Source organism: Crinia signifera, chromosome 2, assembly GCF_055691185.1.
Source record: "Crinia signifera chromosome 2, ASM5569118v1, whole genome shotgun sequence".
NCBI classification, from domain to species: Eukaryota; Metazoa; Chordata; class Amphibia; order Anura; family Myobatrachidae; genus Crinia; species Crinia signifera.
This window is the reverse complement of record NC_139218.1, coordinates 43,826,215-43,847,362: the sequence shown is the minus strand read 5'-3', so window position 1 is coordinate 43,847,362 and position 21,148 is coordinate 43,826,215. Positions and strand designations below refer to the sequence as shown.

The window sequence follows — 21,148 nt, the reverse complement described above, 5'->3', positions numbered from 1 at the left end:
ATTCTGAATGAGACTTTTTTGGGGCTAATTGCATTCCCCTTCAATTTTGTTATTAAATGTATGTAACTACATCATTTCATGCAAACATATGTTTATATATGTAATGATTGGTTTAATATGCCATGGTGTAAAGCGCAACGGAATATGCTGCGCTATATATGAAACTGTAAATAAAAAAATAAATAATGGTGTACAGTACATAACACTATCTATCTATAAAAAGATTCATACTCCTTGGTTCTGAGGTGAAGTACTGCCAGTGACCACTAGAGGCCACTTGATAGATCAAATTACTCCTTAACAGAAAGTGAAAGCAAAATGATCTGTATCTGGATATGGAGAGAGGGACATAGGAGCTTCCAGTATGAAATTTATACGTTTCCTATAACAATGTAAATTCTCTGACATAATAGTCGATTTTAATTGTATTTAAACAAATAAAAAGTATTTAAAATAATGTTGCAGATGTATTAAGCCTTAACAAATAAATAATAAACAGATAAATGCAAGGGTCATAAAGAGAGATAAACGTCCAGCAAATCACCTGCTAACTGCTAAACTGCTAAAAAGTCAGTAAGGAGCTGATTGGCTGGACGTTTATCTTTCTTTATCACCCTTGCATTTATCTCTTGTTAAGGCTTAATACATCTGCCCCCATGTATGCAAGCTATTACTTATCTGCTGAAGACTTAAAAAGTTTGGAGATGGCAATAAATACAATGCCTCCGAAAGAAGATGGCAAAATATGAATAATGTGATCAGATTGGTTACATTTTTTTATCCAAACAATAATGTTAAAGCTGATTAAAGAGCAACATGTATTGCAGTGCAGAGGTGAGGCTGCAGCACAGTCCAAAATTCAAATAGGAGAGCCCACCAATTGCCAGTGAGTCCTAGCCACCGATGTCTGGCAGCCATGGGGTGGCAGTTGGTGTGGCTCCACTTTTTGAATTTTGAACTATGCTCCAGCCCCACCTCTGGAGCCCCCACTGGTGTATTGTAATCAAGCAATTAAACCCCAAGGGGCAGATTTACTGAGCCGAGGTTTATCAAAGACACACATCAATGGTTTTGACTGATGTATTTAAAAAGGCAACTGTACTTTATTCTAAATCAGGCTGCTTTACCATGTATCACAGTTACTGTTTTAAATCCATCAGTCCCAACTGCCTATAAGCTGTAGCTTAATAAATGTACTCCTAAGTCAATGAGGGCAAGTCAGTTCTTGATGATGTGTGGTTGCAATGTGTCGTCGTCTCCCCCATCATGAACATTGGCATCAGCACTGTGGGTAGGGAAAGAGAGGAGACTGCAGCAGCAGCAGACCTTTTACCCACCCCAGCACACACTACTGTGTGTTAGATTCCCTCTCCTTCCCCACTTTATATGTCCCCCTTCCATATCTCCCCTTCTGTTCATGTAATCCCCCGCTCCTGCATGGCATTTTTGCCATGATAGAAAAGAGGGTTCATGGCCACACCTCCCTGAGATAGCCACACCCCTTCTTTGTACCTGAGCCCTACAGAGCCATCAGCAGCCCTGAAACTGCGCTCTAATATATATAAACTGACGGTGTTTGTCTTGGTTAATTTCATCGTTACAAAGCAATTGAAGCAATTTAAGCAATCACTCATCTCTTTCTATTCACCACAGAAATGCGAATCGGAGAGAGCGATGCAGGTGTGGCCAACATCCACTTATTTGCGCTTATACAAACTGTGTTAAGAAGAAACAAAGACTAACCTTCCAATCAGAATATAAACCACCACTGTGAGAAGTATAATTACGATTGCAGCTGAAATGCCAATCATTACGACTTGGCTATTCTCACTGGAAATGGAGAAAGCTGGAACAGTAAACGGAATAAAAGAAAAGTGTTAGTTCATCAGAAGTTACGCATGACTGACTCTTCAGCACAAAGGAAGACAAAAAAGCATCACAATCCTGTTACCGGTATTACAGGCTGCAACAGTCTTAAACTAAAACATTCCTTCAAAATAAAATCCCACACAGCAATCTGTTGTCCATGGCTTTACACCAGGCTGGGGCCATCTGTGGCCCTCCAGCTGTTGTGGAAAAACAAGGTGAGATATTTTGCCCTTTCCTCATCCTAATGCTGTACCGTACATAGACCGGGGGCCGGTACATGTACCACTACCTTTCACGTGAACCCTGATCTATGTTGGATAATGTTTAATACATACTGTAGATATACTGCATCAACACAGTAGAATGTTTTTGGATTTATCACACAGGACTATTTGTCTGTAGTTTATCCCCAGGAGGGCTAAATATTATAGGAGTGATTTTTGTACAAAAGAAAACATCGTAATTAACCGGCAGAGGATACAAGTGTATTAGCAAATCACAACACAAAGCTCTAATAAAAGGATTACAGTATATTAACCTAAACGATCCAACAGATGTACAGTCCAGATGTAAAAATATGGGTGTGGAATACACTCTGCACAATAGATGTATCACACATGATTGACAGTAGGGAAGGAGCTGACACAACTTTTTCAGTATTCCACTGGGATGCAAAACAATCAAAAATAAAAATCATGGAAACCACGATAAAGCAGGTTTGACATATACTGTAAAACTCTAAGCACCCTGTCGGAACCTTCGACCCTTTCAGCCTACGGACCCTGTCGACCTTCAGTGCCTGTTGACCTAAGGAGTGTCGACCTTTCTTATGCCGACCTAACGACCGCATCCCATGAGCAGGGCTCTCCTCCTTCCTGATTTTATTACCTACTTCTCTTACACACCAGCTGCACTCTAAATGTCTATTTGGACTCTCTGCACCCAAACTATACTCTTTCGTTGTTTTGGTTTCTTCAGGTGATCTATACCGGTTGTCTGCCCACAGCAATAAGTACAGGGTGAATACTGTGCATCCACTGCTCCCCTTGCTTCAGTGGATGTGTTGAGAGTTGTAGCACTATAAGTTACTTGTCTACTGTATTGTTTTGTTCTTTGTACTGTTTTACCCTGTGCTGTGTGCTGTCTTACTGTTTTGCCCTCTGTACATCACTGGACACCACTTGTAGTTCCCTATACATAAAGTGTAATAATATTAATCACTCGTATAGAATTTTGAATGACTCTGGAGGTAACTAAACATCATTTCATTTTGGCCTCTAGTTGTATGTTGATTGAGTCCTCACTACTTATATTTAAGCTGTAATGTGTATTGAACTGTGGCGCTCTTTATTTGTACTCTAATTTAGTTATTTATTCAATGTAATACTGTTTTGTCTCCCTGTACTGTTCCTTTGTACGGCGCTGCGAAACACTTGTGGCGCCTTATAAATAAAATTATAATAATAATAATTTCACAGTCACATACAGTTGAATAAGGATGGCAGTTGACAACTTCATTGAGAAAGCAACAATTTCATTACAAGCAGCATTGGCTAAGGGACACATTTGATTTCCTGAAAACAGAGGTTTCTGGGATGAATTACAATAGTCCCTTCCCACAGTAAAGAAGGCGGACTGGCTGCAAATCACAGCACTCTATATGAAACAGTGCCGATGTTGAATGAAGTAATAGTTGGTTGGGTTAATGAGGTACTACAAAAAATATAATAATACAGTGTTGATGTCTCTTTATATCATAAAAATCTGGTCACATTTTTCCAATAAATACTAAACCAGATCTGGCTATTGGCAACTGGACTCAAAGAAAAAACAGTGTAAAATCTAAACCAAAACCCCCTAAAAGTAGTTTATTTGCAACCCATTTTATTTTTAAACATTATTTTTGTTCTAGGTAGTCATGCCAAGCCTTTACCCTGCCCTTGTGTTACAGTTCACAAATATAGTTAAATACAGTCATCCTTGTTAAAAGAAAGAGTTTGCGCTAAACGTTTATTTACAGTAATTACCTATTTAGCCATGTGAACGAACAAGCGTATAAACGACTATAATTCACATGTAAAAACACATGTGTAAATTAGGGCAGGAGACCAACACAGGATTGTTCTAACAATGTGACTGTGGGTGGCATATTGTATTTCACTTATAATGTATGTTTACAGGAGTTTGTGTTAGAACATACTTTTACACCCCTTTACAGCTGGAACTTTTCAACACTTGTGTAAGGAAAGAAGAACTCGGATTGTTAACAAATGATGAATACTTCAGGCCTTTAAACTGCACTACAATAGGTTTTGTTGTATATCTTAATCAATGAAATATCACATTTTCATCATTATCATTTTCACATTTTATCTTTCATTGCAGTCATTTAAAACTATTTAACCAAATATTCTGACTATAACTATAACAGACTAACAATAGGAATTCCTGCTGTGCAATCTACTAAATCCATAGCGCACAGCAAAAGGCTTAAATAGATACAATTCTAATATATCTGCTAGTATTATAAATACATAATTGTCGTACTATCTTATAACGCCACCTGTTAGTACACATTGTTGAGATTTTGTCATCAGACTAACCCAAGTCACTTATATTCCCTAGTGCTTCAATAATTCTTAATTTTGAGAAAAATATTGATATGTTCAATGGCCCTGATTGAGCCCATCAGACGCAGCCCGCCGCCCCACCCCCCCATGCACTCGTAACCCCCCCCCCCCCCCGCACGCCATTTACATATTCATCCATTCGCAGGCGGGGAGAAATCATTCGATGGTCGGCACCCGCGTCATGCCCTCAGCATTTTCATGGGAACGCCCATGAAACGCTGGGCATTCCCATATGTTAATGGCACTGCCCGGTGCCCCCCCCTGCCCACTGTGCAGAAACACCATTGGTCCGAATCAATCAGAATAAGGTTGTCCAGTATATCGCCTAATGCCTAAAGGGATGGCCAAACCAGTCCTCGAGATCTACCAACAGTTCTTTTTTCCCAGACCACCTGTCGATGCACAGAATGTGTTAGTTACGAATTAATGTAGCACATTTTTGAAAATGTGACGGTTAGTAATGACCACACCTGTGCACCAGTTGGTGGTTTGGGAAATGTTCACTGTTAGTAGATCTCAAGGACCAGTTTATCCAGCACTGGCCTAATTTTTACCTAGCCTTAAGCATGTATTAAAACGGTGGTTCTCCAACTCAGTCCTCAGGACTCAGGTCTACTCATTCATTACTCACTGACATATTTGAAAGATCCAGAGGTGGTGCTAAATATTTCTCTTGTAATATGTGAGGTGACCTGGAAAACACGAACTGTTTGAGTTCCTGAGGACTGAGTTTAAGAAGATATGCACCTAACCAATGTAAATAGATTAAAAATCTCATATTCTAGTAGTATATGGTTCTATTGAGTTCTATTTATTTTATAAATGTCTGTAAAACAAAACATAGGAATAAGTTATGATTTAACATAATAACAGCGATCTAAACTACATTTTGCACATGGTGTTAATATATTAAAAAACCCGCACCAACAATTCAACAAATGCTCCAATGAACCATTCCTATGTGTTGCTATGGTAAGAAGACCACATGCAATTTGCAGTTGCTTTCCTTGGTATGTCCTTTGCTCATTTTGTAACTATGGTTTTTTATTGTGTTTTCTCGTGTGTTTTAATGCACGGGTTTCTCTGCTGCATATTAAAGTTATTTCCAAAATGACTATGACTGAATGTTGCCAATAAAGGTCAAACATGCAAATTTTCATGCACTTTGTAAAAAAACATTTATGTTCATTTTCACTTATTACTTATTACTTTGTTTTAGTGCGATATCCAATTTTTTACTGCTCGGCCAAGAAAGCAGACGTTACCTCTCATCCCATTTACAGAGTTAAAGATGCAAATTTGGGGGGATTTACCAGATAACTTTTCTAAATATGCCCGTTAACGGAAAAAAAAAGTCTTGGATAAAGATAAAGTTGATGGAGATACCAAGTATAAAGGAAGGTTAGTGAGGGAAGCCTGCACTAGGTGTGGGCAAATTTGTTTTAAAAGTTAGATGTTATAGATGGGTGGTTGGGGAAAAAACTGGCTATAATTAGAGAATTGCTCCAAAATTTAACATCACAAACAAGCCTTTGCCAATGGCCGTGGCTTGATATATGTGATGGTCAGTGGTGCACACCCGAGTTATAATAAGTTTAACAAGAAAAACAAAAAGGAAAAGCAAAAACAAAAAAAAACAAGAAAAACAAGTACCAAACAATCAGTTACTTATTTCCCTGTTAAAAGTTGTGTTTGAAAAATGACAGTTAGAGGCTGGTTGGCTGTTATTGTATCCCTGTCCACTTTATCTCTCTCCAAGATTTAGGGGTTATTCAGAAGTAATCAAAGAGACCTGTGGTCAGGTTAAGGCCACCCAGGCAGTGTGAAATTCTGTCCTGTGCAAGCATGTAAAAAGCTTGCGAAAATATCGCAGGCCTGCGGTTAGCGGCAAATCCATTCGCAATCGCTCACATCTAATGATTTTTCTAGTGTGTGCAGTCTGTGTGTAGAGCAGGACTTACTTGGTGGTTGTGATCGAAACAGGCTGATCGAAGCCAGAGATAACATCACAGAGCTGACGCCACAGACCCTCTCTAAAAATAGCTGGGCTATCCCTGACACTCCCAGAACATGGCCGTTTACCACCCACAAAAGCCAGCTTCCTGTCAATCAACTTGAGTACAGCCAGCGAAAAAACGGATCAGAAATTCATTGCAGGATGGCTTTGCGTATGCGTAATACGAGACGTACACACGCCCAAGTCTATCGATTATTGCCCAGCCTGCAAATTTGCAGCCATGCCAGCAGGTTTGAATAACCCCTTTAGTAAATAGCCTACTATGTTACTTGTCCTTTCTGTCTTGGCCTTTATCTTGTCACAGTTTTACCTCTATCTGTCTGTCTATCTCTCCAGTTTTACGTTAGTTTTTTTTCTTTTTATTTCCTTTCTTAAATGTTTGAAACCATCTCGTTTGGAGCCTGACACATGCTTGTTGAAAAACACTTAGAATTTATTGTGTATGCCTTGTGTTATACTACTCTCAGATGTAATGGACTGTTAAGGAGAATATGACAATAAAATGATATAAAACAAAAATACACCCCCAGGATAAACAGCAGGACATAAGCTGAACCAGTTACTTACAACATGATATTTAAGTGTTCAGTACATTATAGATTTCTGTTTTTTTTTTTTTTCTACAATAATGAAAAAAGCGTAATAATAAAAAGATCCCATTAAGGGTAAAACATAATCACTAAAACTACTCCTAAATCTTTAATAAAAAAAATAAAAAATAAATAGAAAATCCCTGTTTATCATGGCCACTTATTGCTCATTTTCTTTGAGGCATTGCATTAAGTGATAAACACAATATAATATATTTGGCTTTATTTCAGGAAACAATATAAATAATGTTTATTTCAGTGTGCCAAACAATTTCAAAAACGTTTAAGGGGATTATTTAAAAGGATTAGCAGTCTCCCAAAACTAAAATGTCTCATCAGCATGTATCATGGTTGAACAGGGTATAGATTTTAGGTCTACAACAAGATGGTCGACAAGCATTGGTTCGACACCATTGGGTCAACATGCTGAAAGGTCAACATGGGTCTAGGCTGACATGGGTCTAGGTTGACAGGTCATTAGGTTGACATGGAAATGTCGACAGTCAAATGGTTGACATTGGGTTTTTCACAGTTTTTTACCCAAATGTCGACACAGTCGACATTGACACTGAAACGCAGCACCGCATCCCCTCGCATGCTTTGAGCACACTATTTTATTCTTCCACCATGCCCTAGTGGATGGTAGGACATAAAATACCGCCTGTCGGCACATGACGGCTCAAAAAACCCCATGTTGACCTTTTGACTGTTGACCTTGCCCACGTCGACCTAATACTTGTGTTGACCTAACGACCTGTCGACCTAGACCCATGTCGACCTAGACCCATGTTGACCTAATGGTGTCGACCCAATGCTTGTCAACCTAATGCTTGTTGACCTAATGACCATACCCCGTTGATGCAAAGTGTAGCAATGAGCATAGTGGTCATCTCCATGGGGGAGGGCAAAATACAGTAGTCTGACCAACACTATCTGCAGATGTTGTTATCTTAGGCGTAATTTCCTCAACGGAGCCTAGGGCCCAGCAGGTGCTCATAATAATATTCTGGCCATCCAAAATGTTCCCATTGCGTGACTACCGCGTTATGTCATAACATGTAATGGACCATACCACTCTCCAAAGTCTCTTTGATGTTCTTTGATAGGAGAAAAAAAATGTTTGGTCACACAAAATGGTCTCATCCACTGTATGTGGGCAGTCAGTTCACTTTACATGTGACATACAGTAGGTAATAAGCTACTTCCAAAAGTCCTATAGCCTGATTCAGAGCCAATGTTCACACAGAGGAGCATTTATCGGTAGACTGTGCATGAGCCAATGTACCCTATCGATGTCACCTGCAGTCAGCACCAAAATTATAGTGCTATGAATTTTTGGAAGGAGGAAGGCCCCAAACCGGACTCTTGCCTCTTGTTATCCATCACTTTTAATCTCTGATACTTGTTGGTATCTGAACGTTATAAATTCCACTACTACAGAATCTCCATACAATGCAGGAGATATCCACAAGAACTCCTGCGCTAGACACTTTCACCAGTAATAACGACAATTGTGTAAATGTACTCTGCTGCAATGACGACACCCAGGCACTGAGGCAGTATAGACAGCTGAGCCCTGGGCAGTGCTGACAAAAGGGGAGGGCTCGAGGATTAGGTGTGGGGCTCCCTGTCTTAAGTTTCCCTCGAGCCCCCAAAGGCTAAATCCGGCCTTGCCAGCGTCTTTAGTACACCTAACCTCAACACTGCAGCAGTGTGCATGTGATGTATGGTGTTCTGCATTATAGTGAGACACGTGTTTCGCTCTGATGTCCTCGGTATAAATGTAATCGTGATGGGTCATTCATCCCGGCAAGAAAAGCTACCGACAGTAGGTAAACAGTGACTAAAAACGCAACATCATAATTCTACAGTATATGGATACAGTGGTGCACAGGGCTCACAGATACCTACAGTCAGGACTTGTTTCAAACTCAAACTTCCGGCTGTTTGAGCCATATCCGGCCGCTGTCCTGGCCCGAATTTGGAAGATATATGTGGTATCAGGCTTAAGACCAGTGATGGTCACGTTGGTGCCTCGGGCTCTCAGGATGGTGTAGCTAGTTTCCTGTTCCTGCTTTTGGAAACAAATATTCTTGTTAAAATCAACACAAACAAAATATTACAGTGCTGCTGTACATACTGTAATAGAGGTACTTATTTTATGGGTGGAACCATATGCATTAGAATGTAGCCAATGGATTCACAAGGAAGCGGTGACATAATATCTTTGTGTTTTACACCTCAGTGATGTCACCAATTCCAGGAGAATTAATGATGGTCGTCTTTTCTATTTGCCATTTAGATATTTTATACATTCAGTTTTTCTGAAGCTTGACAGATATAGGTATTTTACATTTGTGCATTAGATATACACATGATAGTCACTTGTTCAGACATAGGCCAGTATTCAATGAGAAATTTTCTCCGTGCATGGCGAGAGATTTTTTCTCTCGCCATGCACTCTCCGTGTTCCGGAGCCTCCTGCTCCCCCTATTCAACGTGTTAAAGACTCGCCGCCACTCGCGGCGAGTCTTAACCCCTGCAGCGGACGAGCGTCCGCGGCAGGGAGCTGTCAGGGAGCCGGGGGACGTAGCAGCCAAGAGAGATTAAAGTCTCTCTTGGCTGCTGTAGGGGATATGGGGAGGGGAGCAGGGCTCCCCTGGACCCAGGCAGCACAGGCTGCCCCCCCTATAGCCAGCGGGGGACCCAGTATGCATTGTACCCGAACGTGCATCGGGTGCAGTGAATATATGAATATCTAATGAGCGGCTCGAGCGCTCCGGCCCCCTGCTGGCTGCACTGTGTAAAAAAAAAAAAAAAAAAAAAATTGTAAAAATTTTTTTTTTTTAAATTAAATATATATTCATGTGCTATAGGCACATGAATAAAAATAACATGGCCCTTCACAGAAAAAAAAACCTGATTTTTTGACACCAAAATTAAAAAAAACACCCTTTTAGTTTAAAAGTTCACATTCCTGCTCTCCATCAAAAGATGGAGAATTTCTACACGGAGAGAGACAGCGAGAATCACTTAGAAAGACGGAGAATATTTCACATTGAATAGGGTGGCTCGCCTTTGGAGAAAAAAAACCTCTCTCCACCGCGTGAAAAGCACAAACTCTCCAGAAATCACAGCGAATTTTTCTCATTGAATACTGGCCATAACCTTGTTTTGAATGATCTAGTCCTAATTTATTCTCATTTATTCATATTCTATGTTTTATAAAGGAAAGGTGAATTTATTTTTACATTTTGCAAAACATTTTTTAAGGTTTTTAATATTAATTTTTCTGCCTACAGTCCTGCTCTGTATTATTGCGTAGTTCCTTTATTGGAGCTGGTTTATGATTATGGAGGTCCTAGCAAATATGGAGCAGTCCATGCAGCTGTCAGCCGCTGTATATTGCACTGCATTCAGAAAATGTGTTGCTTAATTGACTGGATATTCTTTTTGCATTTGGAGCTCTGTTCTGTAAAAAAAAGGGGCTCCTTTTCCTACTAAATTATTTTCTGGTATGGAAATGACAACCATCTCCAGGTGCCTGAAGGAAGTGAGATCATCCAACATTCACCCCCTGAGGAAATCTACAATAGACGAAACGCATTGTATTCCCACTCGCAGCATTAGTTGATACTTTTTGGATACGCACTGGAAGATGTTTTGAGGTCAGATAATAAGATTTTGATGTAAATTGGGGTACGCAAATATACCTTATGTTGTATACCTAAATGTATAAGCAATTTCTTGACTTTTATGGTGTGTACACACGGTGAGATTCCCACGCATCGGGATCGCGAGGTAAAAACCTGTGCGATCCCGATCTGCATACGATCTGCATGCGATTATGACTATATAGTCAAAATCTAATGTCAAATCTCACCGTGTGCTCACAGCATAAGAATTAAATATGTGTGAAATATATATGCTACGACGATTGTTTTAAATTGAAGTATATGGTTTCTTTTATAAAAGCACGAAAACTGTTTTCTCCAGCATTTTAGCAGATGCGCTGTTCGCTCCTCTCGTGCCGTTCCAAAAACAAACTCATCTTTGGAGAGCGTTTTGCGTGTCTTCAGAGCAGGACTGCACACGCGCAGTGTTACGCCTAGGCATTCGCAATCTGTCATCGGCTTTTTTTATATGTGCACAACAGGTGAAGCCATGCATGCGCAGTCCAATATCGTCTGCTTCCCGTCATCTCAGTGCTGATGCAAGAATGTAGGCTTTTATGAAAGAGGCTCACGCTGGACTCTCCGGGTGGTGCTGTTTTAATAAATAAGGAGAAAATTGGGGCCTGAATAATGGAAAACAAAAAATATATAAATAGACCCCTTAATCAATTATTTGTATATAACTGTATTAGTTAAAAGCCAGTCATTATTACGGCTTAGGGGGGTATTCAACCATGGGTCACGACTGCCGGTCTGTTCCGACAGCCGCAACCCTGGCCCATTTTTGTTTTGCTCGACCTCATATTGACAGTCGGAATTCAATGACCCGCCTGACAATCAGCGAAAAGGGGGCGTATCCGTGGATTGACAATATATGGCTGTAATCACGACAATCCACGGCCGATCTCGGCAAAACGGGCCCATCAGCTTTTAACGTTCTGATGATCTGCCTCTTCAATGCTGTCAGGAAAGACAGCATTAAATAGGCGCCCGCCGCTATTTCCCCTGCCAGAAAAAGTGGAGGGGATTGAATATCCCCCAAAGTCCCTACCTGCTCCTATCACCAATCTCTATCTTCTCAGCTCCCTCTCTTCATATCCAGCAAGTTTGAAACAGATCATTTTGCTTTCACTTTCTGTTAAAGAGTGAATTGGTCCATTGAATGGCCTCACCATAAGCCTTCTTTGGTTGTACCTAGATTCAGCCTGCTAAGCCTCTGTCTGCCATGTGACAACGCAATGTATACTGTACACTTTTTTATTCTATTAGTTACAACGCAAACATACTTTTTTATCTTAAATCCATACATGTTCACTTATGGTTTTCAGCTGCTTGTTAGGACAGGATATTTTACATTTGAAACATATTATTGTAACCCTGATACCGTTGTTTGAAGCTTAAAATATCTGGTAATTAGTTTAAGCCATCAGATAATTCACTTTTAAAGCAGTATAAACTTTTGTGATGTTTAAATGTAAAAGTTTGGCTAAAATTCCACCGTCGCTTGAACAGTCCATAAATCCTGTACTTTCTGGATATTCCTGGATATCATATGTTAATGTAGACCAATGATACATGATAGTGTTTATGGATCTCTCTGGTTCAATTTATAGATAAGCACTGGGGATATTAAAAACGGTATTAGTCCATTATGATATTACAGTATGAGAGAAATCGTTTTTATTTAACTTAACAGCGAGTCAGGATATACTGCAAGAGATGGTCCGAGGTATATCTGCCATTGTACATAAGCCTCAGTAAGGCCATATTAATAACAGGGGTGCTTGGGCAGCCACCCAAGGGCCCAACATATATGTACATCTCTAGCAGATGGGCAGTATAGCATATGTGAACTGGAGTTACTGTGTGGCATAAAGGCAGAGGTATAAAGCCTTGTGGAATGTTAAAGAGGAGGGCGATAAACTTCCAACCAATCAGCTCCTTACTATCCTTTATCAAACACAGCCATTAACATGGTAGTTAGGACCTGATTGGCTGATACTTCTCTCCAAGGCATTGTGAACAGTTTTGGAGTTCTATCCACCAGTTTTGGGATTCCGGTGTTGGGATTCCGACTTCCAGCACCCTGAAGGTCCCTATGCTGACCAGATCCCTCTCTAACATATCATACTGATAGTTTTATTGGTAGGTGCCCCTTGGGCCCCTACAAACCATAATCCAACTCTGAACATCAGATACACTTATAGTGAGATCCCCAGCTTCATATGACCAATCGATCAGCTTTTATATGTTCTTCTAAAATTCTCACTAAGGGCCAGATGCGCTAAGCTTGAAAAGTTATCAAATGGAGAGTGATAAACAGACAGCCAATCCGCTCCTAGCAGCCATGTCACAGGTTGTGTTTGAAAAATGACAGGCAGGAGCTGATTGGTTGGTTGTTTATCCCTCTCCATTTTATCCCTTTTCAAGGTTTAGTACATCTGGCCATAAATACATTACTGCATATGGTTACGTACTGTCCTAAATTTGTTGTTTACGTTTAACTTATGCATACCACGCTGAAGGTGTTTGCTCTACACAGAAGTCCTAATAAAAGTGAAGTGATTGCATCACCCAGAGGTAGAACTCTGGGAGGCAATGGAGTCATCTGCCACCGGGCTCCTGCTCCCAAGGGGGCACCTCTCCTCCCCTGCTAGTTTAAATCAGTTAATTGAAATCCATTGATATCGCTTCTATGGCTGATTCCCCCTCTTAGCAGGACCATAGAGGTCACACTCTCTTTATTTTAAACATATTACACATAATATACATACACACAAGCAAAAATATATTTATATAAGGTGGTATGTGTGTGTGTTTGTGGGAAAGGGGGGGGGACACCGATATTTAGCTTCCCTTTGGGCAACTGGGATGAATTTACGCCACTGGCATCACCCATCCAATCAATGATGATAACTCCCATATAGACACCTATGTACAGTCACGTGCCTTATAATCAACAGTTAACAGTCATTGGACCCTCTAACCGTGATTAATAACATTGCGTGCTAACTTGCATTGGATGTCTAAAATAGAATTTCTGTCCAGTAAGTAATCCTTCACACCAGCACATATCAGTAACACTTGGAAAGCTTAACAGGCTTATTCTTGGATTAAACAAAAGAGTTCATTAATATCTTGCTGCTATAGCCTTTCTTCCCACCTTTTCATAGTACTTGACCTCATAGTCCAAGATAATGCCATTCGGGTGTTCCGGCTCTTGCCAAGACAGGGCAATGCTGTTTCTTGATGTCCGGTCCTTTCTAATTACAGTGACAGGTGATGGAGCTGCCCAGGAAAGAAGACAGAAGAAAAAAAAAGAAAGAAACAGAAAATAATATTTATCTTTGGCAAGTAGTAAGGGTTTTCATGTAATGTCTATTGAGTGCAGCTGGCCTAGTACCAAGAGCTAACAGCTGGGTTAAAGCCTTGGTACACTTATCTAGAAGCCTGTTGGTCCTAGAGACAAATGAACTGACATTTTCTATTAGCGGTGCACTGGTGGCGAGCGAGAGAGCAGATGTTTCTAATATGCTACTAGAATATAACTAATGAAAACACTTGCGCTATTAAAAGGCTAGAAATTAATAGAGATCTGTGAGCGCCGGTTCTGAGAGTATATTTAGAACCCTCGCGGTGAACTCTGTTCGACAGTGAGTGGTGATTTATTTTATATCTTTTAACGGCTAACTCCAGCATACTGTAGGAATTCAGATGCATGTTAATAATGGTGTAGTTATTTAAAAATGATGGGTGTCCTTAACGGCGTACACTGTGCACTTTCATAATGTTGTTTTTTTTTCTATAAACCATTACTAATGAGTTGGTAAGTGACTGTCATTAGTTGTGTGGCTAAAATCAATTTTCTCAGCAAATTTAAGGTTCTGTGTGTTTTTCGTTAAGGTTATGTGGCATTATGGCATTTGTGTCCTATTCGATGCTAAACATTATTTTAAATAAATCTACCATATATACTCGAGTATAAGCCTACTTTTTCAGAACATTTTTAATGCTGAAAAATCCCCCGCTCGGCTTATACTTGAGTGAGGGTCCCACTTGAGTCAATACGGTTTCCCAGTTTTTTAGTTGTAAAATTAGGTGCCTCGGCTTATATTTGGGTCGACTTATACTCGAGTATATACGGTAATTGCCATTCTAGCAAAGACAAGACAAAAAGTTCTTAGACAAAAATACAGTGGTAGACTCGGCCGTCATTTAAACTAGAACTTATTGGGGTAAATATAATAGGGTCTAAGTTTCCAGAGGTGTGGTGGTTTGGTCTGAGGATGAACGTTTTTTTAAAGCGGCAATCATTTACCAGACAAATCCAACATGGTTATCGTCGCTTTAAAAATGCCGACACTCTCGGATAAAATCGTAGACCGCCAGCAATACATTTACCCAGTTGTGTCTACTACCATTGCCGAAAATACAGCGTTGGACAAAATTGTCAATACAGCGCCAACTGGCTGATTTTTTTAATTGGGGCTTTTTTTTTTATTAAAAAAAAATCACTTATTGACACAATTCTTTAAAATAACATATTGCCTGGGCAGCTCAGCTGCCACCAAGGTATTAGTCCACCCAGTCCATGTTAAATGACCATGTTAAACTACTGCTTTGCCTGTGATTGTCTAAGGATTTACCTGCACATACATTAAAAGCAATGCATTTAAAATGAGAGAAAACCCAGAAAAATTATTGACCTTTGAAAAACACTTTAATACTTAATTTTCCCATATCACCATAACAGAACAATTATACCTCTTTTAGACATACTACCCCAGGTTTCACTCCCGGGTTTGATCCCCGGATTTTAGTGACCTGGGTCAATTGTAGGTGCATGGGATCCGGGAGTGAAATCCTAGGTAGACCTTTTCAGGCATACGCTAGTCCCAGGTTGATGTGCGCGTTCATGTGCAAAAACCTGGGAGTTTCGCATATGTCTGTAAGGGGTATTAATATTTTTGAATTTTAAGATAAAGTATATATATATATATATATCGTAATTATACTGTATGTATATATATATATATATATATATATATATATATGTGTGTGTGTGTGTATATATATATATATATATCGTAATTATACTGTATGTATGTATATATATATATATATATATATATATATATATATATATATATATATAGATATGTGTGTGTGTGTATATATATATATATATATATAATATGCTGGAAGGTGGCACTCAGCCAATAAGACTCAGACAGGCCCAAATAGATGCCAACGTTTCAATGCTTCTTTATTGCATTTTCGTCAGGGTGCTGATACAGAGACATACATACAAACAACTCACCTAAATACCCCCAACACACGTGCACGTCCACTCACCGCCGGCCGGTCTGCGTCTAATCGTGACGTCATCCGCCCGTACAGGTAGGAGACGCGAGGTGTGTCTGAACAAAACATGTGATAGAAACAAACAAATCAGAAGAGAGCATTTACGGTACCATAGTAACAGACTGTGCGGCATATCAATGTAATAGCACAAGAAGTCAAAGAGCGTTACAGTTACAAAGTAATACATATGCAATCAAGCAATTAAATATAATGTAAACATTAAGACCAGATCATAATGAACATACATGATTAAATGATTTAGATAAAACAGGACAGACCGAGCTGTTCATTCAGCCCGCGGGGTGAAAGTGTCTCAAGTCTGAAAATCCATCTGGATTCAGCCTGTAGCAGACGGAGACCTCTATCACCACCGCGTTTATTCTCAGGAATATGCTCAATAATCCGATAACGCAGGGAAGCCAGGGTATGCCTGGCTTGTACAAAATGTCGGGCCACCGGAAATTGAAGGACCTTGGGGTTTTGCCAGCAGGTACGCAGTTATGTACTATAGACGTAAAGAGTCTGTATACCTGCATTCCACACGATGGTGGATTGCAGGCTGTTAGACGTCTCATAACTGATAACCCACTGTACATTGGTCCCTCTGTTCCATTCTTCCTGTCCCTACTAGAAATGACATTAAAATGTAATTATTTTATGTTTAATGACAAATTTTATCTGCAACTACAGGGCTGCGCGATGGGGTCCTCAGTGGCCCCGTCGTTCGCCAATTGCTATATGTTTCTGGTAGAGGAAGAAATCTTTTACTCTCAACCATCGATCAGTTGTCAGGTCTTAATGTATACAAGATATATAGACGACCTGTTGGTCGTTTGGTCTGGGCCTCAAACGTCTCTCATCTCCTTGATTGAGGAACACAATTCCACTGAGTCTCCCATAAAGTTGACATTTGACATAAGTGCTGACATGGTTCATTACCTAGATGTCAAAATTACACTTAATCAGGGCAATATAACGACATCTCTTTTTACCAAATTGACAGACCGAAATAATCTCTTATTGGCTAATAGTAATCATCCAGCACCCCTGAAAAGGGGACTTCCTTTTTCACAAATGCTCAGAGTTAGCAGGATTACCAGTAATCGTAGTGACTTGGATAAAGCCCTTGCCGACATGATTGAAAAATTTGTTAAGAGAGGATATGCACTGTCACTTCTATTAGAAGCCAAGAATAAAGTATTAAGCATCCCCCGTGACAAATTGTTTGTCGCAAAAGACAGGTCACTGGAACAAAAAAAGTTTGTGTGGGTAAATTCTTACCATCATGCCAGTGATGCTATCAATCGATCTGCCAAGAAATACTGGCCGATCATCACTGGTGATCCATCCCTTAAATCCCTTAGAGAACACAGGATGATGAATGCCTACACTAGGGGTAGAAATTTAAAATCATACTTGGTTAAAAACGATGTTGCACCTCTACTACAACCAACTGCACCAACCACATTTCTTGCTACCCCTCGGGTAGGATGCTTCAAGTGTACGGGTTGTGTCACTTGTGGGCACATGGTGGTTGGTGACAAATTCTACCATCCCTATTCAGGTAAATGTTTTAACATCAGGCAAAGGGTCACATGTAGTACAAAATTCGTTGTATACCTTATAAGTTGCCCCTGTGGTCGACACTATGTCGGCAAGACAGAGAGGGCATTTAAAGAAAGGGCAGCTGCGCATCGACACACCATCAAAGCCGCACTGCTTGCTGGCCACAGTGATCATCCGGTGGCCCGACATTTTGTACAAGCCAGGCATACCCTGGCTTCCCTGCGTTATCGGATTATTGAGCATATTCCTGAGAATAAACGCGGTGGTGATAGAGGTCTCCGTCTGCTACAGGCTGAATCCAGATGGATTTTCAGACTTGAGACACTTTCACCCCGCGGGCTGAATGAACAGCTCGGTCTGTCCTGTTTTATCTAAATCATTTAATCATGTATGTTCATTATGATCTGGTCTTAATGTTTACATTATATTTAATTGCTTGATTGCATATGTATTACTTTGTAACTGTAACGCTCTTTGACTTCTTGTGCTATTACATTGATATGCCGCACAGTCTGTTACTATGGTACCGTAAATGCTCTCTTCTGATTTGTTTGTTTCTATCACATGTTTTGTTCAGACACACCTCGCGTCTCCTACCTGTACGGGCGGATGACGTCACGATTAGACGCAGACCGGCCGGCGGTGAGTGGACGTGCACGTGTGTTGGGGGTATTTAGGTGAGTTGTTTGTATGTATGTCTCTGTATCAGCACCCTGACGAAAATGCAATAAAGAAGCATTGAAACGTTGGCATCTATTTGGGCCTGTCTGAGTCTTATTGGCTGAGTGCCACCTTCCAGCATATTGTGTATCCCGACCGATTGAGCCGTGACGAGGAAGGCACCGCCGCATCTCTCTTAAGCCTTCTTATTTAAATCCTATGGTGGAGTGCCGCCGACCCACTGATCTATATATATATATATATATATATATATAGATAGATAGATAGATAGATAGTTAAATCAATTTAAAATCAATGTTGTGTTGCATGGGTTTAAAACACAATTACTATCAGACTCATTTTTTATATCAATTTTTAAATGTTAATAAATATGCATTTTTGCTTTTGTAACATAATATTGATTTAGATCAATTTAAAACAGATTAAAATCTATAAAAAAAATGGTTTATATTGTGTCCACTTAATGTATATGACTTTTCACCCTTCTATAAATCTTCCCATATAAGTTACATTTTCCTACCAGCATAATCCCATCTAAATAAATATGTAGGTTCTCAATTTTTTTGTGAGGGTGGGTTGAGGGTGGGTTGAGGGGGGAGAAGGGGGGGGGGGTTGCTTGTACGGCCTCCTGCACACCAGCCACTTTCTGAGTTCTAAGTTGAATGCCGTAATTGTGGCCCCGCTTTACAGTGCCCTAAAGTGTTATTTGGTATGATTACTGCAAAAACTGTGGTTTTGTTTCCCTCTGAAAAAGACCCCCGTAATCAATGGACTGTAAAGGGAGCATTGCATTAACTGGGATCTCATCCAATGCTGCCCACACAAATCCTGTATTTGCCCCCAAGATGGTTCCAATTTATTATACACGACCGAGTGCACATCTACATTTCTAACCACCTGACCCCATAATCCCATTGGTCTAGACACAGAGGCTAATATAACACTTGTGATGCTGAAGCTCCAGCTAAGGTGTTGAATGTTATACAAGGACCAACTGTAGGGTTTACATGCGCAACCAAATAAGCATTACTGATTTCCTGTCACTGTGGCATAGAAGAAAAGAGGGATTTGCCACGAATAAAGTCCCAGCCATTCTGCAGAGCATTCCAATCCCTTTTATTGGATTAGAGCTGATTCTGTCTCCTGTCATCACAACACAATTTGTAAGGAAGGTATTAGAACATTCTTACAAAACGAGGAATTGAAGCGAGCTGAATCTGCGCTAATCTTTAGATTGGCAATCATCTCTGTAGCTACAGTACCTGCTGTTTTCAAAGGCACCAAACCCAATGATTTTGCTGTTGTTGGCACAATAAGGGAATTTTAAAGGGTATGACTCCTTGATTTTTTTTTTCGTTCTTTTTAACACACTGTGTTTATACTTTTTCCATCATGAATCACAGACTTTCCAGTTATTGTCTCATCTCAGTGGAAAAATACTATTACAGACTTCGGAACATCAATAGACTGACATGTTTTTTCACTTAGCACTTAAAAATAAAAACAAAATATAAGATACAGCATTTTCCTTATTGTCATTACGGAGAGAGCTAATGTCATTTTAACATTTCTGCGGCCAGAACATAAAAGGTGATTCTAATTGGCTAAACTTATGGGATCCTACAAACGGAGCGATATTCAGGCATTTACTGAGCGATATTACATCATTTTACTGAATAGCTCAGAAAATGCCTGAATATAGCTGTGCGGGTGTAGTCTGATTAACCCTTTGAGTGCCAAGTGAATTTGTCAAAATTGGTGTGAAACTTGCCAAGCAAATGATTTTATTCATCATAATGACCTGTAATGTTTACCTTAGATAGGAAATATAATCTTTTCTTACACAACATTTTTTATTTGAATTTATATAACACATGTAAGCGACGCTGGCAGTTTTAGCAGATATTTTGCACATCTCTCACAGGGCGGGATTCTCTAATGTAAATATGCAGTAAAAACCCAGTTATAGGCTTCTTAACATACCCACGCCGCCCCGAACGGACCCCCGCCGCCTTGCGCCGCCCCCCCCCCCACCCCCCCTCACCTGTGTCCGGACTTGTGAACTCCTCCTCACTGCACTGTAAATCCTCTTCCGGGTGCAGGAGGAGAGCCAACCCAACCACAGCAGCAGCAAAATAGCTGTGTAAGGGAGGGAAGGGGGAGCCGCCGCTACCAGCTGGGACCCACTGCTCATCGCTGGCTCACCTCAAAGGACAACTCTTCAGGCAAGAGCTGTCCTTTGCCATAATTATTGCATATGTTAGAGCATATGCGATAATTATGTCTGCCTGGGACACGGAGCATAGCTCTGACCGGCCCAGCCCCCACTCATGATACTGACCCCCACAAAGCCCCAAAACCAGATTCTGACTGGAGCATGGGCCAGTCAGTGAAACAACAGGGATGATCATTGGTTGGTGCTCTATAGCCATATATAATAGCCAATTGATGACTTTTGATGGTAGGGAGCAACCACCGATGGTCCCTTTTAATTTTTGCCATCAATGGTAAACAGAAGAAAGAATCGGTTGAACACAAGGTTCTGTAGCAGCGCTAATGAAGATATTGTCTATAATTAATATGAAAAAATTGTAATCAGTTTTGAATAAAAGATTGGATGATCTATTACAATAAATTCATAAATTTTATGAATTGATAACAACATGAGTAATAATAAAAATACATACATTAAAAAAACATACTATTGCACATGACAATTGATAATTCGGTGTACACCTAACATCGATGGTAAACAGG

General features: G+C 40.1%; 1 protein-coding gene across 2 annotated transcripts in view; it reads right to left on the bottom strand.

Annotated features, from left to right (window-relative positions):
• The window catches only part of EPHA3 (EPH receptor A3), a 351,028-nt gene that overhangs the window by 61,039 nt on the left and 268,841 nt on the right, over positions 1 to 21,148 (bottom strand). Inside the window, exons 6-8 of one of the 2 annotated variants that reach the window (XM_083171936.1) lie at positions 13,944 to 14,068; positions 9,018 to 9,180; positions 1,744 to 1,846 (exon numbers count right to left, since the gene is read on the bottom strand). In XM_083171936.1, coding sequence (XP_083028062.1) covers positions 1,744 to 1,846; positions 9,018 to 9,180; positions 13,944 to 14,068 — 391 coding nt within the window. The remainder of the gene's footprint in view (positions 1 to 1,743; positions 1,847 to 9,017; positions 9,181 to 13,943; positions 14,069 to 21,148) is intronic. The other variant, XM_083171937.1, reaches the window with a different exon arrangement.